Source organism: Oncorhynchus keta, chromosome 14, assembly GCF_023373465.1.
Source record: "Oncorhynchus keta strain PuntledgeMale-10-30-2019 chromosome 14, Oket_V2, whole genome shotgun sequence".
Lineage (NCBI taxonomy): Eukaryota > Metazoa > Chordata > Actinopteri > Salmoniformes > Salmonidae > Oncorhynchus > Oncorhynchus keta.
The window spans coordinates 25941968-25960959 of record NC_068434.1 but is presented as its reverse complement, the minus strand read 5'-3'; the positions used below and the strand labels follow the sequence as shown (position 1 = coordinate 25960959).

Here is an 18992-nt window from a genome sequence, read left to right as displayed (position 1 = left end):
GACCAGTGAACTGGAGATAAGGCGGAGCTTTACCTAGCATGGACTTGTAAATGACCTGAGCCAGTGGGTCTGGCGACGAATATGTAGTGAGGGCCAGCCGACTAGAGCATACAAGTCGCAGTGGTGGGTGGTATAAGGTGCTTTAGTGACAAAACGGATGGCACTGTGATAGACTGCATCCAGTTTGCTGAGTAGAGTGTTGGAAGCCATTTTGTAGATGACATCGCTAAGTCGAGGATCGGTAGGATAGTCAGTTTTACTCAGGGTAAGCTTGGCATGTGAGTGAAGGAGGCTTTGTTATGAATAGAAAGCCGACTCTGGATTTGATTTTTTGATTGGAGATGTTTGATGAGTCTGGAAGGAGAGAGTTTGCAGTCTAGCCAGACACCTAGGTACTTATAGATGTCCACATATTCAAGGTTGGAACCATCCAGGGTGGTGATGCTAGTCGGGCATGCGGGTGCAGGCAGCATGGGTTGAAAAGCATGCATTTGGTTTTACTCGCGTTTAAGAGCAGTTGAGGCCACGGAAGGAGTGCTGTATGGCATTGAAGCTCGTTTGAGGTTTGATAGCACAGTGTCCAATGACGGGCCGAAAGTATATAGAATGGTGTCGTCTGCGAGAGGTGGGATCAGGAATCGCCCCAGCAAGAGCAACATCATTGATATATACAGAGAAAAGAGTCGGCCCGAGAATTGAACCCTGTGGCACCCCATAGAGACTGCCAGAGGACCGGACAGCATGCCCTCTGATTTTGACACACTGAACTCTGTCTGCAAAGTAATTGGTGAACCAGGCAAGGCAGTCATCCGAAAAACCGAGGCTGTTGAGTCTGCCGATAAGAATTTGGTGATTGACAGAGTCGAAAGCCTTGGCGAGGTCGATGAAGACGGCTGCACAGTACTGTCTTTTATCGATGGCGGTTATGATATCATTTAGTACCTTGAGTGTGGCTGAGGTGCACCTGACTGGCTCGGAAACCAGATTGCACAGCGGAGAAGGTACGGTGGGATTCGAGATGGTCAGTGACCTGTTTGTTGACTTGGCTTTCGAAGACCTTAGATAGGCAGGGCAGGATGGATATAGGTCTATAGCAGTTTGGGTCCAGGGTGTCTCCTCCTTTGAAGAGGGGGATGACTGCGGCAGCTTTCCAACTTTGGGGATCTCAGACGATATGAAAGAGAGGTTGAACAGGCTGGTAATAGGGTTGCGACAATGGCGGCAGATAGTTTCAGAAATAGCGGGTCCAGATTGTCAAGCCCAGCTGATTTGTACGGGTCCAGGTTTTGCAGCTCTTTCAGAACATCTGCTATCTGGATTTGGGTAAAGGAGAACCTGGAGAGGCTTGGGTGAGGAACTACGGGGGGGCGGAGCTGTTGGCCGAGGTTGGAGTAGCCAGGCGGAAGGCATGGCCAGCCGTTGAGAAGTGCTTATTGAAGTTTTCGATAATCATGGATTTATCGGTGGAGACCGTGTTTCCTAGCCTCAGTGCAGTGGGCAGCTGGGAGGAGGTGCTCTTGTTCTCCATGGACTTCACAGTGTCCCAGAACTTTTGGAGTTGGAGCTACAGGATGCAAACTTTTGCCTGAAGAAGCTGGCCTTAGCTTTCCTGACTGACTGCGTGTATTGGTTCCTGACTTCCCTGAACAGTTGCATATCACGAGGGCTATTCGATGCTATTGCAGTCCGCCACAGGATGTTTTTGTGCTGGTCGAGGGCAGTCAGGTCTGGAGTGAACCAAGGGCTGTATCTGTTCTTGGTTCTGCATTTTTTTGAACGGAGCATGCTTATCCAAAATGGTGAGGAAGTTACTTTTAAAGAATGACCAGGCATCCTCAACTGACGGGATGAGGTCAATGTCCTTCCAGGATACACGGGCCAGGTCGATTAGAAAGGCCTGCTCACAGAAGTGTTTTAGGGAGCGTTTGACAGTGATGAGGGGTGGTCGTTTGACTGCGGCTCCGTGGCGGATACAGGCGATGAGGCAGTGATCGCTGAGATCCTGGTTGAAGACAGCGGAGGTATATTTGGAGGGCCAGTTGGTCAGGATGACGTCTATGAGGGTGCCCTTGTTTACAGAGTTAGGGTTGTACCTGGTGGGTTCCTTGATGATTTGCGTGAGATTGAGGGCATCTAGCTTAGATTGTAGGACTGCCGGGGTGTTAAGCATATCCCAGTTTAGGTCACCTAACAGGACAAACTCTGAAGCTAGATGGGGGCGATCAATTCACAAATGGTGTCCAGGGCACAGCTGGGAGCTGACGGGGGTCGGTAGCAGGCGGCAACAGTGAGAGACTTGTTTCTGAGAGAGTAATTTTCAAAATTAGTAGTTCAAACTGTTTGGGTATGGACCTGGAAAGTATGACATTACTTTGCAGGCTATCTCTGCAGTAGACTGCGACTCCGCCCCTTTGGCAGTTCTATCTTGACGGAAGATGTTATAGTTGGGTATGGAAATCTCTGAATTTTTGGTGGCCTTCCTGAGCCAGGATTCAGACACGGCAAGGACATCAGGGTTAGCAGAGTGTGCTAAAGCAGTGAGTAAAACAAACTTAGGGAGGAGGCTTCTGATGTTGACATGCATAAAACCAAGACTTTTTCGATCACAGAAGTCAACAAATGAGGGTACCTGGGGACATGCAGGGCCTGGGTTTACCTCCACATCACCCGCGGAACAGAGAAGGAGTAGTATGAGGGTGCGGCTAAAGGCTATCAAAACTGGTCGCCTAGAGCGTTGGGGGCAGAGGATAAGAGGAGCAGGTTTCTGGGCATGGTAGAATATATTCAGGGCATAATGCGCAGACAGGGGTATGGTGGGGTGCGGGTACAGCGGAGGTAAGCCCAGGCACTGGGTGATGATGAGAGAGGTTGTATCTCTGGACATGCTGGTTGTAATGGGTGAGGTCACCGCATGTGTGGGGGGTGGGACAAAGGAGGTAACAGGGGTATGCAGAGTGGATCTAGGGGCTCCATTGTGAACTAAAACAATGATAACTAACCTGAACAACAGTATACAAGGCATATTGACATTTGGGAGAGACATACAGCGAGGCATACAGTAATCACAGGTGTTGAATTGGGAAAGCTAGCTAAAAAGAGTAGGCGAGGCTAATCAGCTAGCACAACAAACAGCAGGTAAAATGGCGTTGACTAGGCAACTGGCCGACAGATAAAACAAACAAGCAGAATGGAGTACCGTGATTAATGGACAGTCCAGCGTGCGTCAGCTATGTAGCCAAGAGATCAGTGTCCAGGGGGCAGCGGTGGATGGGCAGGGAAGCTGGGCTGGCGAGTGTTATCCAGGTTTAAAAAAAACTAACAATGACTAAATAGCTTGTAGCTAGTTAGCTGGTTAGCGTCTGGAGGTTCTTGAGTGTGTCATAAAATAAAATAAAAATTAAAGGTGATAGCGATTCCGTATCACAGTGGGTGAGGCAGGTTTCCGGAAGGTATAAACAAAATAAAAATCAAAGAGAGATAGAAAGTAAATGGGTTCAGAGTGTTTAGAACGCAGTGAGCCAGATGGTTAGCAGGCCTGTGCTAACAAGCTAACAGTTCGTAGGCCCGGGCTAGACAAGCTAACCGTTAGCAGGCCGAATTAGCAAGCAGGGAGATAGCGAGGGCTAGAGAGCTAACCTTTGGGGACGTCGCGATGGGGTGAGTCTGTTTATTCCTCTTCTTGCGGTGACATCGACAGACCGGTCGTGGGCCCGGTAATTGTAGCCCAGAGTATGCTACAGGTGCTCTAGTACGCTAGGTGAGCTGGAGACACAGCGTTTCAGAAAGCTCGCGGGCCTTGGCCAGCAGATGGATCTTTGGCGATGTCGCAACGAAAAAGCCTGTTGAAACCACCTCGGACGATTATGTCGGCGGACCAGTCGTGATGGATCGGCGGGGCCCGTGTCGGCAGTAAAGGGTCCAGGCCAATTGGCAAAAGAGGTATTGTTGGGCCTCTTCGGCTAGTCGGGAGATGGGCTTAGCTCAAGGCTAACTGTAGCTTGTTTTGGGACAGAGACGTTAGCCAGGAGTAGCCACTGATTGCAGCTAGCTAGTTGCGATGATCCGGTGTAAAGGTTCAGAGCTTGCGGTAGGAATCCGGAGATGTGGTAGAGAAAGAGCAGTCTGATATGCAACATGAAGTAATCTCGGACCTGCACCAATGCTGCTGTCCTCCTCCACGGAAGTCTTCTTGGCACGGCCACTGGACTTACGTTTAGCCTACATGACAACAGATTATAGGTCTCATAGCAGATCTAAGGTCAGTGTAGCGTCTCCTAATGCTTTAAGGCTAGGATTTAGTAGTACTAAACTAATCATAGATCTGTGCCTAAGTAGGCAGAACATGTGTAAAGGACAGCATATTTCTTACCTTGCCTCCTGTCCTGTTCTTGTTGGTCTCATGTGTCTCTGTTTCATCCTTCATATTCCCCACAACCTTATTTTGGTCATCCGGGGGATCCTCCCATTTCACGCTCTGGTGGATAAATGAGAGGTCAATATCAGTCCTAGGTTGGGACTTTGTGAAACAACTTATTCGCTCCTATTTTAAACAAAACGGCAATAGTGGTCAGATTTCAGTCCATGGATCAATCCAGTGAGACCTATTGCTTTGGTAGTGACCTACTATATTGTTAGTAATTTCTCCTCTAAACTCAAAATAGGCTAAATGAACCATACCTTGCTGTCATCTGACATGATGTGTAGCTTATTGTTGTAGGCTGTTTAGAGGAAATACTAATATCTCCTTTGATAAAACGTCAGTGAACCATCGGCAGACAACTGAAGTGAATATGAACGTCCTTGAATTATGCCAAAGCATTGTTGAATACTCGATTCCGATTGGCTGAAGCCAGGGCATTCTTCAAAGATGTCATACACACATGATGTCACAATTAGGCCTAAGTCTATGTCTATATGAACTGTCAATGTCATTTGAAAACAGATTATAGCTTGTCAATGTTCTGCCAAACGAAAATATTTGTAAGTGCACGTTTTTGCGTTTAATTTATGGTTTATCAAGCATCCTCATTCATCGCCATGCACAAAAACGTAACTCGCTGCCATCCATTAGCTATAATTCTGAGGTTGCAAAGCTGCAAAACTAGGACATGCAATAAATTATAACCACTTGCACCTAGAATAATTTAAAATCAATGACGTTCTAGGGGGCTTGAACTATTTCAGCACTATGGAGCTGTCCGCTGCATAGTGCTGACACGTTTCTTGGCGTCAGGGGACCGTGCCATGGTGCTGAAATGTTTCGAGTCTGGGCAGCACCTGAGACCACGGCACGGTGCTGAAATGGAGCAGGGCTCAGTTCTATGGGTATCTCATGCGGATTTTTCTGCTAACCTATGTATAACGATAGTATAATTACATTATTTTCATCCATCCGTCAACACAAATGGCATGTCAACGTTCCCCAAATAATAATGCAATGAAGCCAAGCCAAGATGTATGGTTCTTCATCCAGAGGACGAAGCACCATTGTATCATCTAAAACCTTCAGAGAGATCCCTTAAAACTGTAGTATAAATTCTCCACATCTGTTCTGGTAGCTAGGTTAATTTAGCGAGACATGGACAAATCCAACACATAGCGTTTCTACTGAGTAGTGCTTAGAGGTGACTGCCTGTCATGTTGCTAGTTGTAATGACGCTTTTAAAACAACAAAAGGTATTTGTAATTGCTCTGGGAGCTAATTATTGCAGAGCCCAGCTACACATCCTGCCCGCTGGGCTCATTATGGACAGCCAATGAGCAGTTCAGGTGAAAAAGTCAGCCAGATCTGATCCCTATAACATACATGATACTAGGATCCTGTAGCAACCTGCCGGCCTGCACAATCCTCCATGGCACGAATGCTACACGCGCAATATGTTATGCTAACATCCCACAACAATTCCCCAATTGGAATTACTTGCCTAAACTTCCAATCATACTTATTTTCTAATATCAACCATCGTTTCTGCACTTAAGGCAGAATTGCCATTAGAACGAGATGGAATTAGGACAACTGTAAAGCTCGTTAAACGTAGGCTACAATTAACCTTACCTGGCTGTCGTCAGCCATTATGTGTAGCCCGTTAATTAAGGCTCTGCGCCTCTGATACTGCAGCTGTTCTGATAGGCTACTGTAGCTGTTCTGTAACTGTTAAACTAGTCTAATCTAATCGTATCCGTCGAAACCCCGTCAGTGAACCGCCCTCAAACACAATGAACTGATGTCAATATGGACATTAACCTTCACATAAAGATATCAAATACATGATGTCAGATATGCCTAGAAGTATTGTTGCCTTGATCAGAATACATATCATAGTGTCACAGTACGTGCTGTTGACAGCCTACCCCGAAATCAAACAGGAACATGGATTTTGTGACATCTGTTGTGAATGTTTTTACAATTGTATAACTGCCTTCATTTTACTGGACCCCATGAAGAGTAGCTGCTGCAGCTAAAGGGGATCCACAATAAATACAAATACAAACCCAATGCACCATGATAATACATGCATCAACTTGTTTTGACATATCACATGGGATATGACAGTTCCTGATTCTGAGATACTGTAAACCAACAGACCTTGAGAGGAGATAAAACATCATCTGTTGATCTATTTCACAGGTTTCTGGTGGTTTCTAAGCATTCTACATGTGTTGGGGAAGGAGGGTGGGATCTCTCCAGAGCATCTAATTACATCAATCATGTCTTGCCATGCATGTGATATGAGATAATGTTATGCACCTCGTAAATATACATTGCCTAAGGCTGCAGTGCTATACTCCATGGAGACAGTGCTCAATGTTAATTTTTCATGATGGATATATGCTACTCCATTTCATACAATCAATCATCAATCAATCAGTACAATTTATTTATAAAGCCCTTTTTACATCAGCAGATGTCACAAAATGCTTATTCCGACACCCAGCTTAAAACCTCAAATAGCATGCAATGCAGATTTAGAAGCACGGTGGCTAGGAAAAACTCTCTAGAAAAACAGGAACCTAGGAAGAAACGTAGAGAGGAACCAGGCTCTGAGGGGTGGCTAGTCCTCTTCTGGCTGTGGAGATTATAAGCGTACATGGCCATTAAGGCCAGATCGTTCTTCAAGTACTGTAGTTCAAACATTCTTCATAGATGACCAGCAGAGTCAACAAAATAATGTGGTTATAGAGGGTGCAACAGGTCAGCACCTCCGGAGTAATTATCAGTTGGCTTTTCATAGCCGAACATTCAGAGGTCGAGACAGCAGGTGTGGTAGACAGAGAGAGAGAGGAGAGAGAGAGAGAGAGAGAGAGAGAGAGAGAGAGAGAGGTGGGGGAGAGAAAGAGAGAGGTGGGGGAGAGAGAGAGCGAAGATCGAAACAGCAGGTCCATGACAAGGTATCACGTCTGGAGAACACACATGCCTCTTCATGTGATACATGATGTTTGGCTGTGCTGTGCTAAGTGTTATCTTATGGGTTTGGTGATTGTTCTGTGTGAAGCCGTATTCTGCATTGCATCATGGAATGTGATGTGAAATCCCTGGGCCTATGGCTGTTGAAGCTACTCCACTGCACTGCTGTTCCACTGCACTGCCCTTCTCCCCCGATTGCTCAGTTTGGCCTGGCGGCCAGCTCTAGGAAGAGTCTTGGTGGTTCCAAACTTCTCCCGTTTAAGAATGATGGAGGCCACTGTGTCCTTGGGGACCTTCAATATTGCAGAAATGTTTTGGTACCCTTCACCAGATCTGTGTCTTGACACAATCATGTCTCTGAGCTCTATGGACAATTCCTGCGACCTCATGGCTTGGTTTTTGCTCTGACATACACTGTCAACTGTTGGACCTTATATTTTCAACATATAGAAAACATCTAGCTGCAGATAGCTAATTCTCCTCTATGTGTTTTCCCCTTGCTGCTAATAAGCTCTTACCAATCGAACTAAATTAATAGACAACATCTGGTTATCTGACAGTCTATGCAGCAACTATTGTATTAGAGTCGAGCTGTGGTCCTGCCAACTCAAAAACTGCACAATAAATGTGTAACCAAGGGGGAACTAGTGCATTTCTCTGAGAAAAGCTGCTTCAGTTTTACTAATCTTCCAAAACACTTGAAATTCTTGTAAAATCATTGGCATTTATTTGATCAAATAGACTTTGAAAGGGTAGACATGCAGAAATGCCTCTTGTCAAAAGTCTTGCTGTTACAAAAGTAGTTCTAACTGCAGCATAAGCGGTTACAGGTTCTTCTTGGTGAAGCGCCTGAATGGCTTCATCATTGCTGAAAAGACCCTGACAATCAAGGATCGTTTTTTGACAGGCTGAGATATGGAGGGAGAAACCTCTCCAACGGGAGCTAGAAACACAAGAGAAATGGATGGGGTAAGAGAGAGAGAGAGAGAGAGAGATGCAGTATAGTAACGTTGAAAAATAACAGTGCTATGAGTTTGGTAGGCATACCTATGTTTCTAACACACACCTAAACAAAACTACAAGCTTTAGCAGAGCTCTAAAACATCCTCACCTATGCAATGTCCGTCAGTAGAGGGAATCTCAGTCTGTTCCTGGACTGAATGGCAGTCCTTTTTGTTTCCTCTCTTGGAACGCTAACAGAAGAAAGGTCAAGAAAATGGTACAGAGAATAAATAAATAAATGGAACACTTCTGAATCCAAGGCACCAATTTAGTGATTAATAAAACATATTTATCTCATGTATTTGTCTTATCATATCAATAACATCAATAACATCAGCACCTCACTGGAACCAAAAACAAATGCTAACTCCCTGCTATACCTTGAAGTTGATCCTGAGTTTGGTCATTGAAAAGCAAAGGAAGCTCCTTCTTGCTTTCTGCTCAGCCCCCCCTCTCTGTCTCAGCCTGGTCTGATGGGTTTGTTGCAGCAGAAGCTGGTCTTGACGCCTCCTTGCATCCCTGTACCAGCTGCTGGGTCAAGGACTTTACCAGGACTCTGTCAAATGCAGGGTCCTGGGAGGAAAGAGCTGCTTGCAGGGTGTTATAAGAGCCAAACTCCTCCATGAGGTTTTTATGTACACCTCTGAACACCCTTTGGATGTTCAGGTTCTGCGAATATGCCTTTGTCCTGGAGAATCTGGATGCAGCACAGAACTCAGACAGGACTTGTCTGATGAGTTGCTGAGATGTTTCTGTCAGATCTGCTGCCTGTTGGGAGGGTCCATCTAGGGCTGAGGGTCTGATCTCCGATAGCAACCTTATCACCAGTATGGGGACAAAACAGATGCCATCATCTTTGCTGGAGTCCATCAAGTACTGCAGTGGTAATGCAGTGGCACTGCTGATGTCCGGGGTGATTAAGAGCTCCCTCAGATGGCCAGAGCTGCTGGGGATACACTCCTCCTTCTCTTCAATGTCAATCCCATCTCCCTTTGGTACCAAAGAGGTTCCCTTGCTGGTGAAAGACGGAGTGGAGGATCGAAAAGAGGCTTTTGCACTCGGTGGTCGACTGCTGTCAGTCATTGGACTGTTACGATGCAGGGGTTCATCTGTGTGTGCCATCATCTTTGTCTTTAGGTCACTTGAAGAAATCTCTGGCATTTTAGAGACCCTGGTGTCGATGCAGGAGCTCCTGACGATGGGGCAGGTCAGATCAAAAGGCACTTCGTCAGGGATGGGAGTGCCAGGGAGGTTGATCTCTAACTCACACTCTGACCTAGGACTCTTTGAAGAGCTGGACAAGGAACTACGACCATTTAAAGAAGTGGACAAAGATGAACAGGTTCTAGGGATGTCTTGGCAGACTTGTTCACTGTCATCCTCACTTTTCTCAACCTCCTTCAGTATAGTTCCTACCATATCATTGATCTGAAGGAGCTCCCTGGAATCCTTCATTCGCCCTAAGTTTGAGATTTCACTCTGGATAGCAACCAGGATTTCCCCAAGGGTCTCATTGGAAGAAGCATTTTCTGTCCTTTCGGATCCGGGTGGCTTCAGCCCTGTGAAGAAATCCTTAAGTGTGTTCTTCATACTGACGCAGATGGTCTTAGCTGTTGACCAAAGCTTCTCCTCTGATATTTTAACACTCAATTCAGTATCATCCAGTTGGGAGCCCCCGTGGGAGCACTGTGAAACTCTCCCACTTCTTTCCAGTAGCACAGTGTCAGTGGACCCATTTCTCTGGAAAATAGTCGCCATTCCTTTGACAAAGGTTTCCACTAATCCAGAGGCTGTATTCTCAGAGGACATGGAGGACATGGATTCTGAAAGGACATGGATCTCTGATGGTGAGCTAGATGATAAGCCAGCCTGCAGACTTTTCTGAAGACCAGTATGGCTGATCTGTGTGATAAAGGAATGACTGGATCTCATCAGCACTTTACTCACTGCCTCTTCTGCCTGAGTCTGGAAGTCATTGCTAGAGAGCTTCTTAATGCTCTGAATCAGACTAGTAGAGGACTCTGTGATTCTGACACTCTCTTCTGAGCTCAATTGAGAATATTGAGTACTCACGCTCAAGTCTTCATTGGGTGAGGGTGACTGGGAAATAGTATAGTCATCGAGCTTTGATAGGACACCATCAACAAACCAACAAGCCTCTAGGGACTCATCAGATGAACTGACAACGGCCAAGGATTTACTCTCCACTTTTGATAACTCTGACTTGTAGATGGAAAAAACACTGCTAAGAACTTCTTGAGTACTGGTATCCAGATTGGAGAGACAGAGAGCTGGTATTGGTTGGCTCTCACTGGGAACTCTACTAAGTTCGGAGCTGGGTAACTGGACCTCAACAGTTGAAACAGTTGCCTTTTCCAGGGTGTCTGAAGACTCCTGAAGAGAAGCATCCTTAGCCACACCTTCTTCTCGAGCGGATAGAGTTAAAAGGTCCCTCAGCTTTGCTCGTATACGGCCGTAGAGTGTGCGGGCTAGAGAGAAGGTTATCATCTGTGAAGATCCTGTTTTGTGGTCATTTACAGGAACTGGCCAATCAACTGCTTCACATGTGCCTTCAAATGATGCTATCGTCTCCATGCCTCCCACAAATGCCTTAACAATCACTGTGGCAGTGGAGGTTACAGGTGTCAGGGCTGTGCAGCTGGTATTCAGGGAAGCTTCAGTAATGCTAGGAGTAGCACTAGAAGGCCTAGAGGAAGGAGCCATGCCAGAAGAGCTGCTGACTTTCCTTGTAAGGATGGTGCTCACCGCCTTCAGGGCTTTAGACTGAAAGTTGGGGCTAGAGAGGGTCTGAATCTTTCTGGCCACCACACTGGTAGAGGATCCAGTCTCTTTGAGAAAGTGAGTGGTCCCTTCTTTCCCAGATGGACACTCAACATCAAGGTCACATTGAAGATTGGTCAGACATTTTGACCCCAAGATTGTCATCTTCTTGGCCAGATCCAATAGGATGTTGAAGTCCTGTGCCATTTTGTCCATTGTGCCGACAATGGCATCCAGCACATCATCGGTCACAGGGTCCATGAGGGGCTCGATAAACCCTACCCACTCTGGCTCAGACGTTTGGCTCTGTAGCTCGGCCAGGATCTGCACCGAGGCTACCCGAATGACCTCCTTGCCTGCTGCTATGTCCTGACTGTCCATAGGGGGGGCAACTCCCCGAGCTGGCCTGAATGGCCACTGAGAGGCCAGAGTTAAGCTGGTGTACCACCTCCCCCCACGATAGCACAGCTCAACTCGGAGGAGCTGGAGGAGGTGGGGTTGGAGTGACCCTCAACCAGGGATATCAGGAGGCTCTCTTCCGTTACCCCAAAAAGAGCCTTCAGAGGCTCCTCCATGAGGGGAGCCTCTCTAGTTGCAGGCAAGCTCTGCAATGAGGTCTGGGACCTTGAAGATAAACACACAATCACCACTTATGCCATGCAAATGTGACCAACTGGTATCTAATCTGGGCCATTAGTGAGCCTGATAACCAAATTAGAGCAATGATGGATTACTTCTCATACCACCGTAGTTCTAGAAGCCTAAAGCCAACTGACACAATTTTTTTGCCTGATTTTTATGTTTGTATGACATCAGAATATGATTAATTCTGAAAGGCATGTACCTGATCTATTTATTCATAGATTACTTTATGGCTTACCCAGTTAAAAATGACTTTCACCTGGACCCACCCCCTCAGTGGCAACATTTCTGACCAGAATTTAAAACTACAAGGTGTGAATTCCAAGTTAATAATTTATGATAAGTATGGGTCAGGTCTTGCAATTATTAAGTTGAAATATTGCTGTGAACATACCTCTTAGGCGAACAGCATGGTGATGAGGTTCTGCGAGTGGAATTTTGGCGGCACCCTGCACTCTCCTTAGTCCAGTTGTTCATCTCACTGATCAGCAGCCTTTTCTCTCTCTCATCCAGACTGCCTAAGGAATCCTCAGACCCTATCAGAGAGCACTGGGATTCTGGGGAGGTTGGCCCACTCCTCAGGTTCACCCCCATGATACGAGCTAGCGCTGGTAGGAGAATGCGGAGGGCTGTCTGGGTCACGACTTTAACAATCTTCAGACACAGCATGGAGAGCTGCTCGAATGTGAGCTATGGCCAACAAACAGAGTAATGTTTTTGTCAATCAAGCAATTCCATGACACCATTCCCTATATAGCGCACAACTTTTGACCAGAACCTTATGTGGAGAGACTTACGTTATTTTTCATGCCATGCTGAATCACTCTCCATTGGCTAGAGAAAAGAAAAGAAAGGAAACATATTTTACCTGCACACTGGTGTTGAGTTAGTGGAGTCACTAGATAGCCATGTCAGGGAAAATAAAAGTGTATTTAATTAAGCTGTTAGCAAGTACATGAGACATTTTGTTCTTGATTTACAGGAAGAGTTAGGGGTGTGGTTACAGTGATGTTAGGTGTAGTGTCTAAAATCCCATTTGTGGTTAGAAGGTGCACTATGACTATAAATTCAGAGTTGTTTTATGTGAGGTTGGAAAAAGACATGGGACTTGCTCATCAGTTAGACTCCTCAGGAAGGAGAGGAGGATTGGGGCACAGCATGTCTCAATCTTGAGAGAAGGCATTAGAGTCCTCTGAGCCTCCTTCTCCAGCTGCTCAATGATAGATCCCCTTTCCCGGAAACCACACCCGGGTGTCTGAGAAGACTCTGGGAAACCGCAAAGAGAAATCTAAAGTTGAATCTGAACTTGATCCCTAATTTCCTTCACCTTTAGTGATTTGATTGCACTGGACAGGTAAACGCACATCTTTCTGCGGGCCTCCACTATATTGCTTTCACCTATATAGATACTATCTTCTCAGATCAGTGCTGATGAATTTGAACACAACCTGCACCCAACATGAAGTAATCTCGGACCTGCACCAATGCTGCTGTCCTCCTCCACGGAAGTCTTCTTGGCACGGCCACTGGACTTACGTTTAGCCTACATGACAACAGATTATAGGTCTCATAGCAGATCTAAGGTCAGTGTAGCGTCTCCTAATGCTTTAAGGCTAGGATTTAGTAGTACTAAACTAATCATAGATCTGTGCCTAAGTAGGCAGAACATGTGTAAAGGACAGCATATTTCTTACCTTGCCTCCTGTCCTGTTCTTGTTGGTCTCATGTGTCTCTGTTTCATCCTTCATATTCCCCACAACCTTATTTTGGTCATCCGGGGATCCTCCCATTTCACGCTCTGGTGGATAAATGAGAGGTCAATATCAGTCCTAGGTTGGGACTTTGTGAAACAACTTATTCGCTCCTATTTTAAACAAAACGGCAATAGTGGTCAGATTTCAGTCCATGGATCAATCCAGTGAGACCTATTGCTTTGGTAGTGACCTACTATATTGTTAGTAATTTCTCCTCTAAACTCAAAATAGGCTAAATGAACCATACCTTGCTGTCATCTGACATGATGTGTAGCTTATTGTTGTAGGCTGTTTAGAGGAAATACTAATATCTCCTTTGATAAAACGTCAGTGAACCATCGGCAGACAACTGAAGTGAATATGAACGTCCTTGAATTATGCCAAAGCATTGTTGAATACTCGATTCCGATTGGCTGAAGCCAGGGCATTCTTCAAAGATGTCATACACACATGATGTCACAATTAGGCCTAAGTCTAATGTCTATATGAACTGTCAATGTCATTTGAAAACAGATTATAGCTTGTCAATGTTCTGCCAAACGAAAATATTTGTAAGTGCACGTTTTTGCGTTTAATTTATGGTTTATCAAGCATCCTCATTCATCGCCATGCACAAAAACGTAACTCGCTGCCATCCATTAGCTATAATTCTGAGGTTGCAAAGCTGCAAAACTAGGACATGCAATAAATTATAACCACTTGCACCTAGAATAATTTAAAATCAATGACGTTCTAGGGGCTTGAACTATTTCAGCACTATGGAGCTGTCCGCTGCATAGTGCTGACACGTTTCTTGGCGTCAGGGGACCGTGCCATGGTGCTGAAATGTTTCGAGTCTGGGCAGCACCTGAGACCACGGCACGGTGCTGAAATGGAGCAGGGCTCAGTTCTATGGGTATCTCATGCGGATTTTTCTGCTAACCTATGTATAACGATAGTATAATTACATTATTTTCATCCATCCGTCAACACAAATGGCATGTCAACGTTCCCCAAATAATAATGCAATGAAGCCAAGCCAAGATGTATGGTTCTTCATCCAGAGGACGAAGCACCATTGTATCATCTAAAACCTTCAGAGAGATCCCTTAAAACTGTAGTATAAATTCTCCACATCTGTTCTGGTAGCTAGGTTAATTTAGCGAGACATGGACAAATCCAACACATAGCGTTTCTACTGAGTAGTGCTTAGAGGTGACTGCCTGTCATGTTGCTAGTTGTAATGACGCTTTTAAAACAACAAAAGGTATTTGTAATTGCTCTGGGAGCTAATTATTGCAGAGCCCAGCTACACATCCTGCCCGCTGGGCTCATTATGGACAGCCAATGAGCAGTTCAGGTGAAAAAGTCAGCCAGATCTGATCCCTATAACATACATGATACTAGGATCCTGTAGCAACCTGCCGGCCTGCACAATCCTCCATGGCACGAATGCTACACGCGCAATATGTTATGCTAACATCCCACAACAATTCCCCAATTGGAATTACTTGCCTAAACTTCCAATCATACTTATTTTCTAATATCAACCATCGTTTCTGCACTTAAGGCAGAATTGCCATTAGAACGAGATGGAATTAGGACAACTGTAAAGCTCGTTAAACGTAGGCTACAATTAACCTTACCTGGCTGTCGTCAGCCATTATGTGTAGCCCGTTAATTAAGGCTCTGCGCCTCTGATACTGCAGCTGTTCTGATAGGCTACTGTAGCTGTTCTGTAACTGTTAAACTAGTCTAATCTAATCGTATCCGTCGAAACCCCGTCAGTGAACCGCCCTCAAACACAATGAACTGATGTCAATATGGACATTAACCTTCACATAAAGATATCAAATACATGATGTCAGATATGCCTAGAAGTATTGTTGCCTTGATCAGAATACATATCATAGTGTCACAGTACGTGCTGTTGACAGCCTACCCCGAAATCAAACAGGAACATGGATTTTGTGACATCTGTTGTGAATGTTTTTACAATTGTATAACTGCCTTCATTTTACTGGACCCCATGAAGAGTAGCTGCTGCAGCTAAAGGGGATCCACAATAAATACAAATACAAACCCAATGCACCATGATAATACATGCATCAACTTGTTTTGACATATCACATGGGATATGACAGTTCCTGATTCTGAGATACTGTAAACCAACAGACCTTGAGAGGAGATAAAACATCATCTGTTGATCTATTTCACAGGTTTCTGGTGGTTTCTAAGCATTCTACATGTGTTGGGGAAGGAGGGTGGGATCTCTCCAGAGCATCTAATTACATCAATCATGTCTTGCCATGCATGTGATATGAGATAATGTTATGCACCTCGTAAATATACATTGCCTAAGGCTGCAGTGCTATACTCCATGGAGACAGTGCTCAATGTTAATTTTTCATGATGGATATATGCTACTCCATTTCATACAATCAATCATCAATCAATCAGTACAATTTATTTATAAAGCCCTTTTTACATCAGCAGATGTCACAAAATGCTTATTCCGACACCCAGCTTAAAACCTCAAATAGCATGCAATGCAGATTTAGAAGCACGGTGGCTAGGAAAAACTCTCTAGAAAAACAGGAACCTAGGAAGAAACGTAGAGAGGAACCAGGCTCTGAGGGGTGGCTAGTCCTCTTCTGGCTGTGGAGATTATAAGCGTACATGGCCATTAAGGCCAGATCGTTCTTCAAGTACTGTAGTTCAAACATTCTTCATAGATGACCAGCAGAGTCAACAAAATAATGTGGTTATAGAGGGTGCAACAGGTCAGCACCTCCGGAGTAATTATCAGTTGGCTTTTCATAGCCGAACATTCAGAGGTCGAGACAGCAGGTGTGGTAGACAGAGAGAGAGAGAGAGAGAGAGAGAGAGAGAGAGAGAGAGAGAGAGAGAGAGAGAGAGAGAGAGAGAGAGAGAGAGAGAGAGAGAGAGAGATAGGTGGGGGAGAGAAAGAGAGAGGTGGGGGAGAGAGAGAGCGAAGATCGAAACAGCAGGTCCATGACAAGGTATCACGCTTCATGTGATACATGATGTTTGGCTGTGCTGTGCTAAGTGTTATCTTATGGGTTTGGTGATTGTTCTGTGTGAAGCCGTATTCTGCATTGCATCATGGAATGTGATGTGAAATCCCTGGGCCTATGGCTGTTGAAGCTACTCCACTGCACTGCTGTTCCACTGCACTGCCCTTCTCCCCCGATTGCTCAGTTTGGCCTGGCGGCCAGCTCTAGGAAGAGTCTTGGTGGTTCCAAACTTCTCCCGTTTAAGAATGATGGAGGCCACTGTGTCCTTGGGGACCTTCAATATTGCAGAAATGTTTTGGTACCCTTCACCAGATCTGTGTCTTGACACAATCATGTCTCTGAGCTCTATGGACAATTCCTGCGACCTCATGGCTTGGTTTTTGCTCTGACATACACTGTCAACTGTTGGACCTTATATTTTCAACATATAGAAAACATCTAGCTGCAGATAGCTAATTCTCCTCTATGTGTTTTCCCCTTGCTGCTAATAAGCTCTTACCAATCGAACTAAATTAATAGACAACATCTGGTTATCTGACAGTCTATGCAGCAACTATTGTATTAGAGTCGAGCTGTGGTCCTGCCAACTCAAAAACTGCACAATAAATGTGTAACCAAGGGGGAACTAGTGCATTTCTCTGAGAAAAGCTGCTTCAGTTTTACTAATCTTCCAAAACACTTGAAATTCTTGTAAAATCATTGGCATTTATTTGATCAAATAGACTTTGAAAGGGTAGACATGCAGAAATGCCTCTTGTCAAAAGTCTTGCTGTTACAAAAGTAGTTCTAACTGCAGCATAAGCGGTTACAGGTTCTTCTTGGTGAAGCGCCTGAATGGCTTCATCATTGCTGAAAAGACCCTGACAATCAAGGATCGTTTTTTGACAGGCTGAGATATGGAGGGAGAAACCTCTCCAACGGGAGCTAGAAACACAAGAGAAATGGATGGGGTAGAGAGAGAGAGAGAGAGAGAGATGCAGTATAGTAACGTTGAAAAATAACAGTGCTATGAGTTTGGTAGGCATACCTATGTTTCTAACACACACCTAAACAAAACTACAAGCTTTAGCAGAGCTCTAAAACATCCTTACCTATGCAATGTCCGTCAGTAGAGGGAATCTCAGTCTGTTCCTGGACTGAATGGCAGTCCTTTTTGTTTCCTCTCTTGGAACGCTAACAGAAGAAAGGTAAAGAAAATGGTACAGAGAATAAATAAATAAATGGAACACTTCTGAATCCAAGGCACCAATTTAGTGATTAATAAAACATATTTATCTCATGTATTTGTCTTATCATATCAATAACATCAATAACATCAGCACCTCACTGGAACCAAAAACAAATGCTAACTCCCTGCTATACCTTGAAGTTGATCCTGAGTTTGGTCATTGAAAAGCAAAGGAAGCTCCTTCTTGCTTTCTGCTCAGCCCCCCTCTCTGTCTCAGCCTGGTCTGATGGGTTTGTTGCAGCAGAAGCTGGTCTTGACGCCTCCTTGCATCCCTGTACCAGCTGCTGGGTCAAGGACTTTACCAGGACTCTGTCAAATGCAGGGTCCTGGGAGGAAAGAGCTGCTTGCAGGGTGTTATAAGAGCCAAACTCCTCCATGAGGTTTTTATGTACACCTCTGAACACCCTTTGGATGTTCAGGTTCTGCGAATATGCCTTTGTCCTGGAGAATCTGGATGCAGCACAGAACTCAGACAGGACTTGTCTGATGAGTTGCTGAGATGTTTCTGTCAGATCTGCTGCCTGTTGGGAGGGTCCATCTAGGGCTGAGGGTCTGATCTCCGATAGCAACCTTATCACCAGTATGGGGACAAAACAGATGCCATCATCTTTGCTGGAGTCCATCAAGTACTGCAGTGGTAATGCAGTGGCACTGCTGATGTCCGGGGTGATTAAGAGCTCCCTCAGATGTCCAGAGCTGCTGGGGATACACTCCTCCTTCTCTTCAATGTCAATCCCATCTCCCTTTGGTACCAAAGAGGTTCCCTTGCTGGTGAAAGACGGAGTGGAGGATCGAAAAGAGGCTTTTGCACTCGGTGGTCGACTGCTGTCAGTCATTGGACTGTTACGATGCAGGGGTTCATCTGTGTGTGCCATCATCTTTGTCTTTAGGTCACTTGAAGAAATCTCTGGCATTTTAGAGACCCTGGTGTCGATGCAGGAGCTCCTGACGATGGGGCAGGTCAGATCAAAAGGCACTTCGTCAGGGATGGGAGTGCCAGGGAGGTTGATCTCTAACTCACACTCTGACCTAGGACTCTTTGAAGAGCTGGACAAGGAACTACGACCATTTAAAGAAGTGGACAAAGATGAACAGGTTCTAGGGATGTCTTGGCAGACTTGTTCACTGTCATCCTCACTTTTCTCAACCTCCTTCAGTATAGT

General features: G+C 45.3%; 2 protein-coding genes and 1 long non-coding RNA gene across 3 annotated transcripts in view; 1 reads left to right on the top strand and 2 right to left on the bottom strand.

The window, feature by feature from the left end:
- Window positions 1-7272, bottom strand: part of LOC127907247 (uncharacterized) — a 33295-nt gene extending 26023 nt beyond the window's left edge. The window contains exons 1-3 of the long non-coding RNA XR_008063891.1: window positions 6056-7272; window positions 4370-4474; window positions 4152-4218 (exon numbers count right to left, since the gene is read on the bottom strand). This is a non-coding gene — a long non-coding RNA (uncharacterized LOC127907247). The remainder of the gene's footprint in view (window positions 1-4151; window positions 4219-4369; window positions 4475-6055) is intronic.
- The window catches only part of LOC118394047 (citron rho-interacting kinase-like), a 128766-nt gene that overhangs the window by 23685 nt on the left and 86089 nt on the right, over window positions 1-18992 (top strand). The gene's annotated exons all lie outside the window — the stretch shown is intronic.
- Window positions 11620-18989, bottom strand: LOC127907071 (uncharacterized). Its single transcript, XM_052460753.1, has 8 exons — window positions 17964-18989; window positions 17693-17774; window positions 13525-13628; window positions 13307-13373; window positions 12943-13096; window positions 12628-12664; window positions 12225-12520; window positions 11620-11812 (listed from the first exon to the last, which is right to left on the bottom strand). The coding sequence occupies exons 1-8, from the start codon at window positions 18741-18743 to the stop codon at window positions 11620-11622; spliced, it is 1713 nt and encodes a 570-aa protein (XP_052316713.1). The 5' UTR covers window positions 18744-18989.

Coding starts and splice junctions, on each gene's coding strand:
- LOC127907071 (XM_052460753.1), bottom strand. CDS start 18,743: ATGCCAGAGATTTCTTCAAGTGACCTAAAGACAAAGATGATGGCACAC. Junction 17,775..17,963: donor AACTCAGGATCAACTTCAAG/GTATAGCAGGGA, acceptor TTCTTCTGTTAG/CGTTCCAAGAGAGGAAACAA. Junction 13,629..17,692: donor TACTGACGGACATTGCATAG/GTAAGGATGTTT, acceptor TTTATCCACCAG/AGCGTGAAATGGGAGGATCC.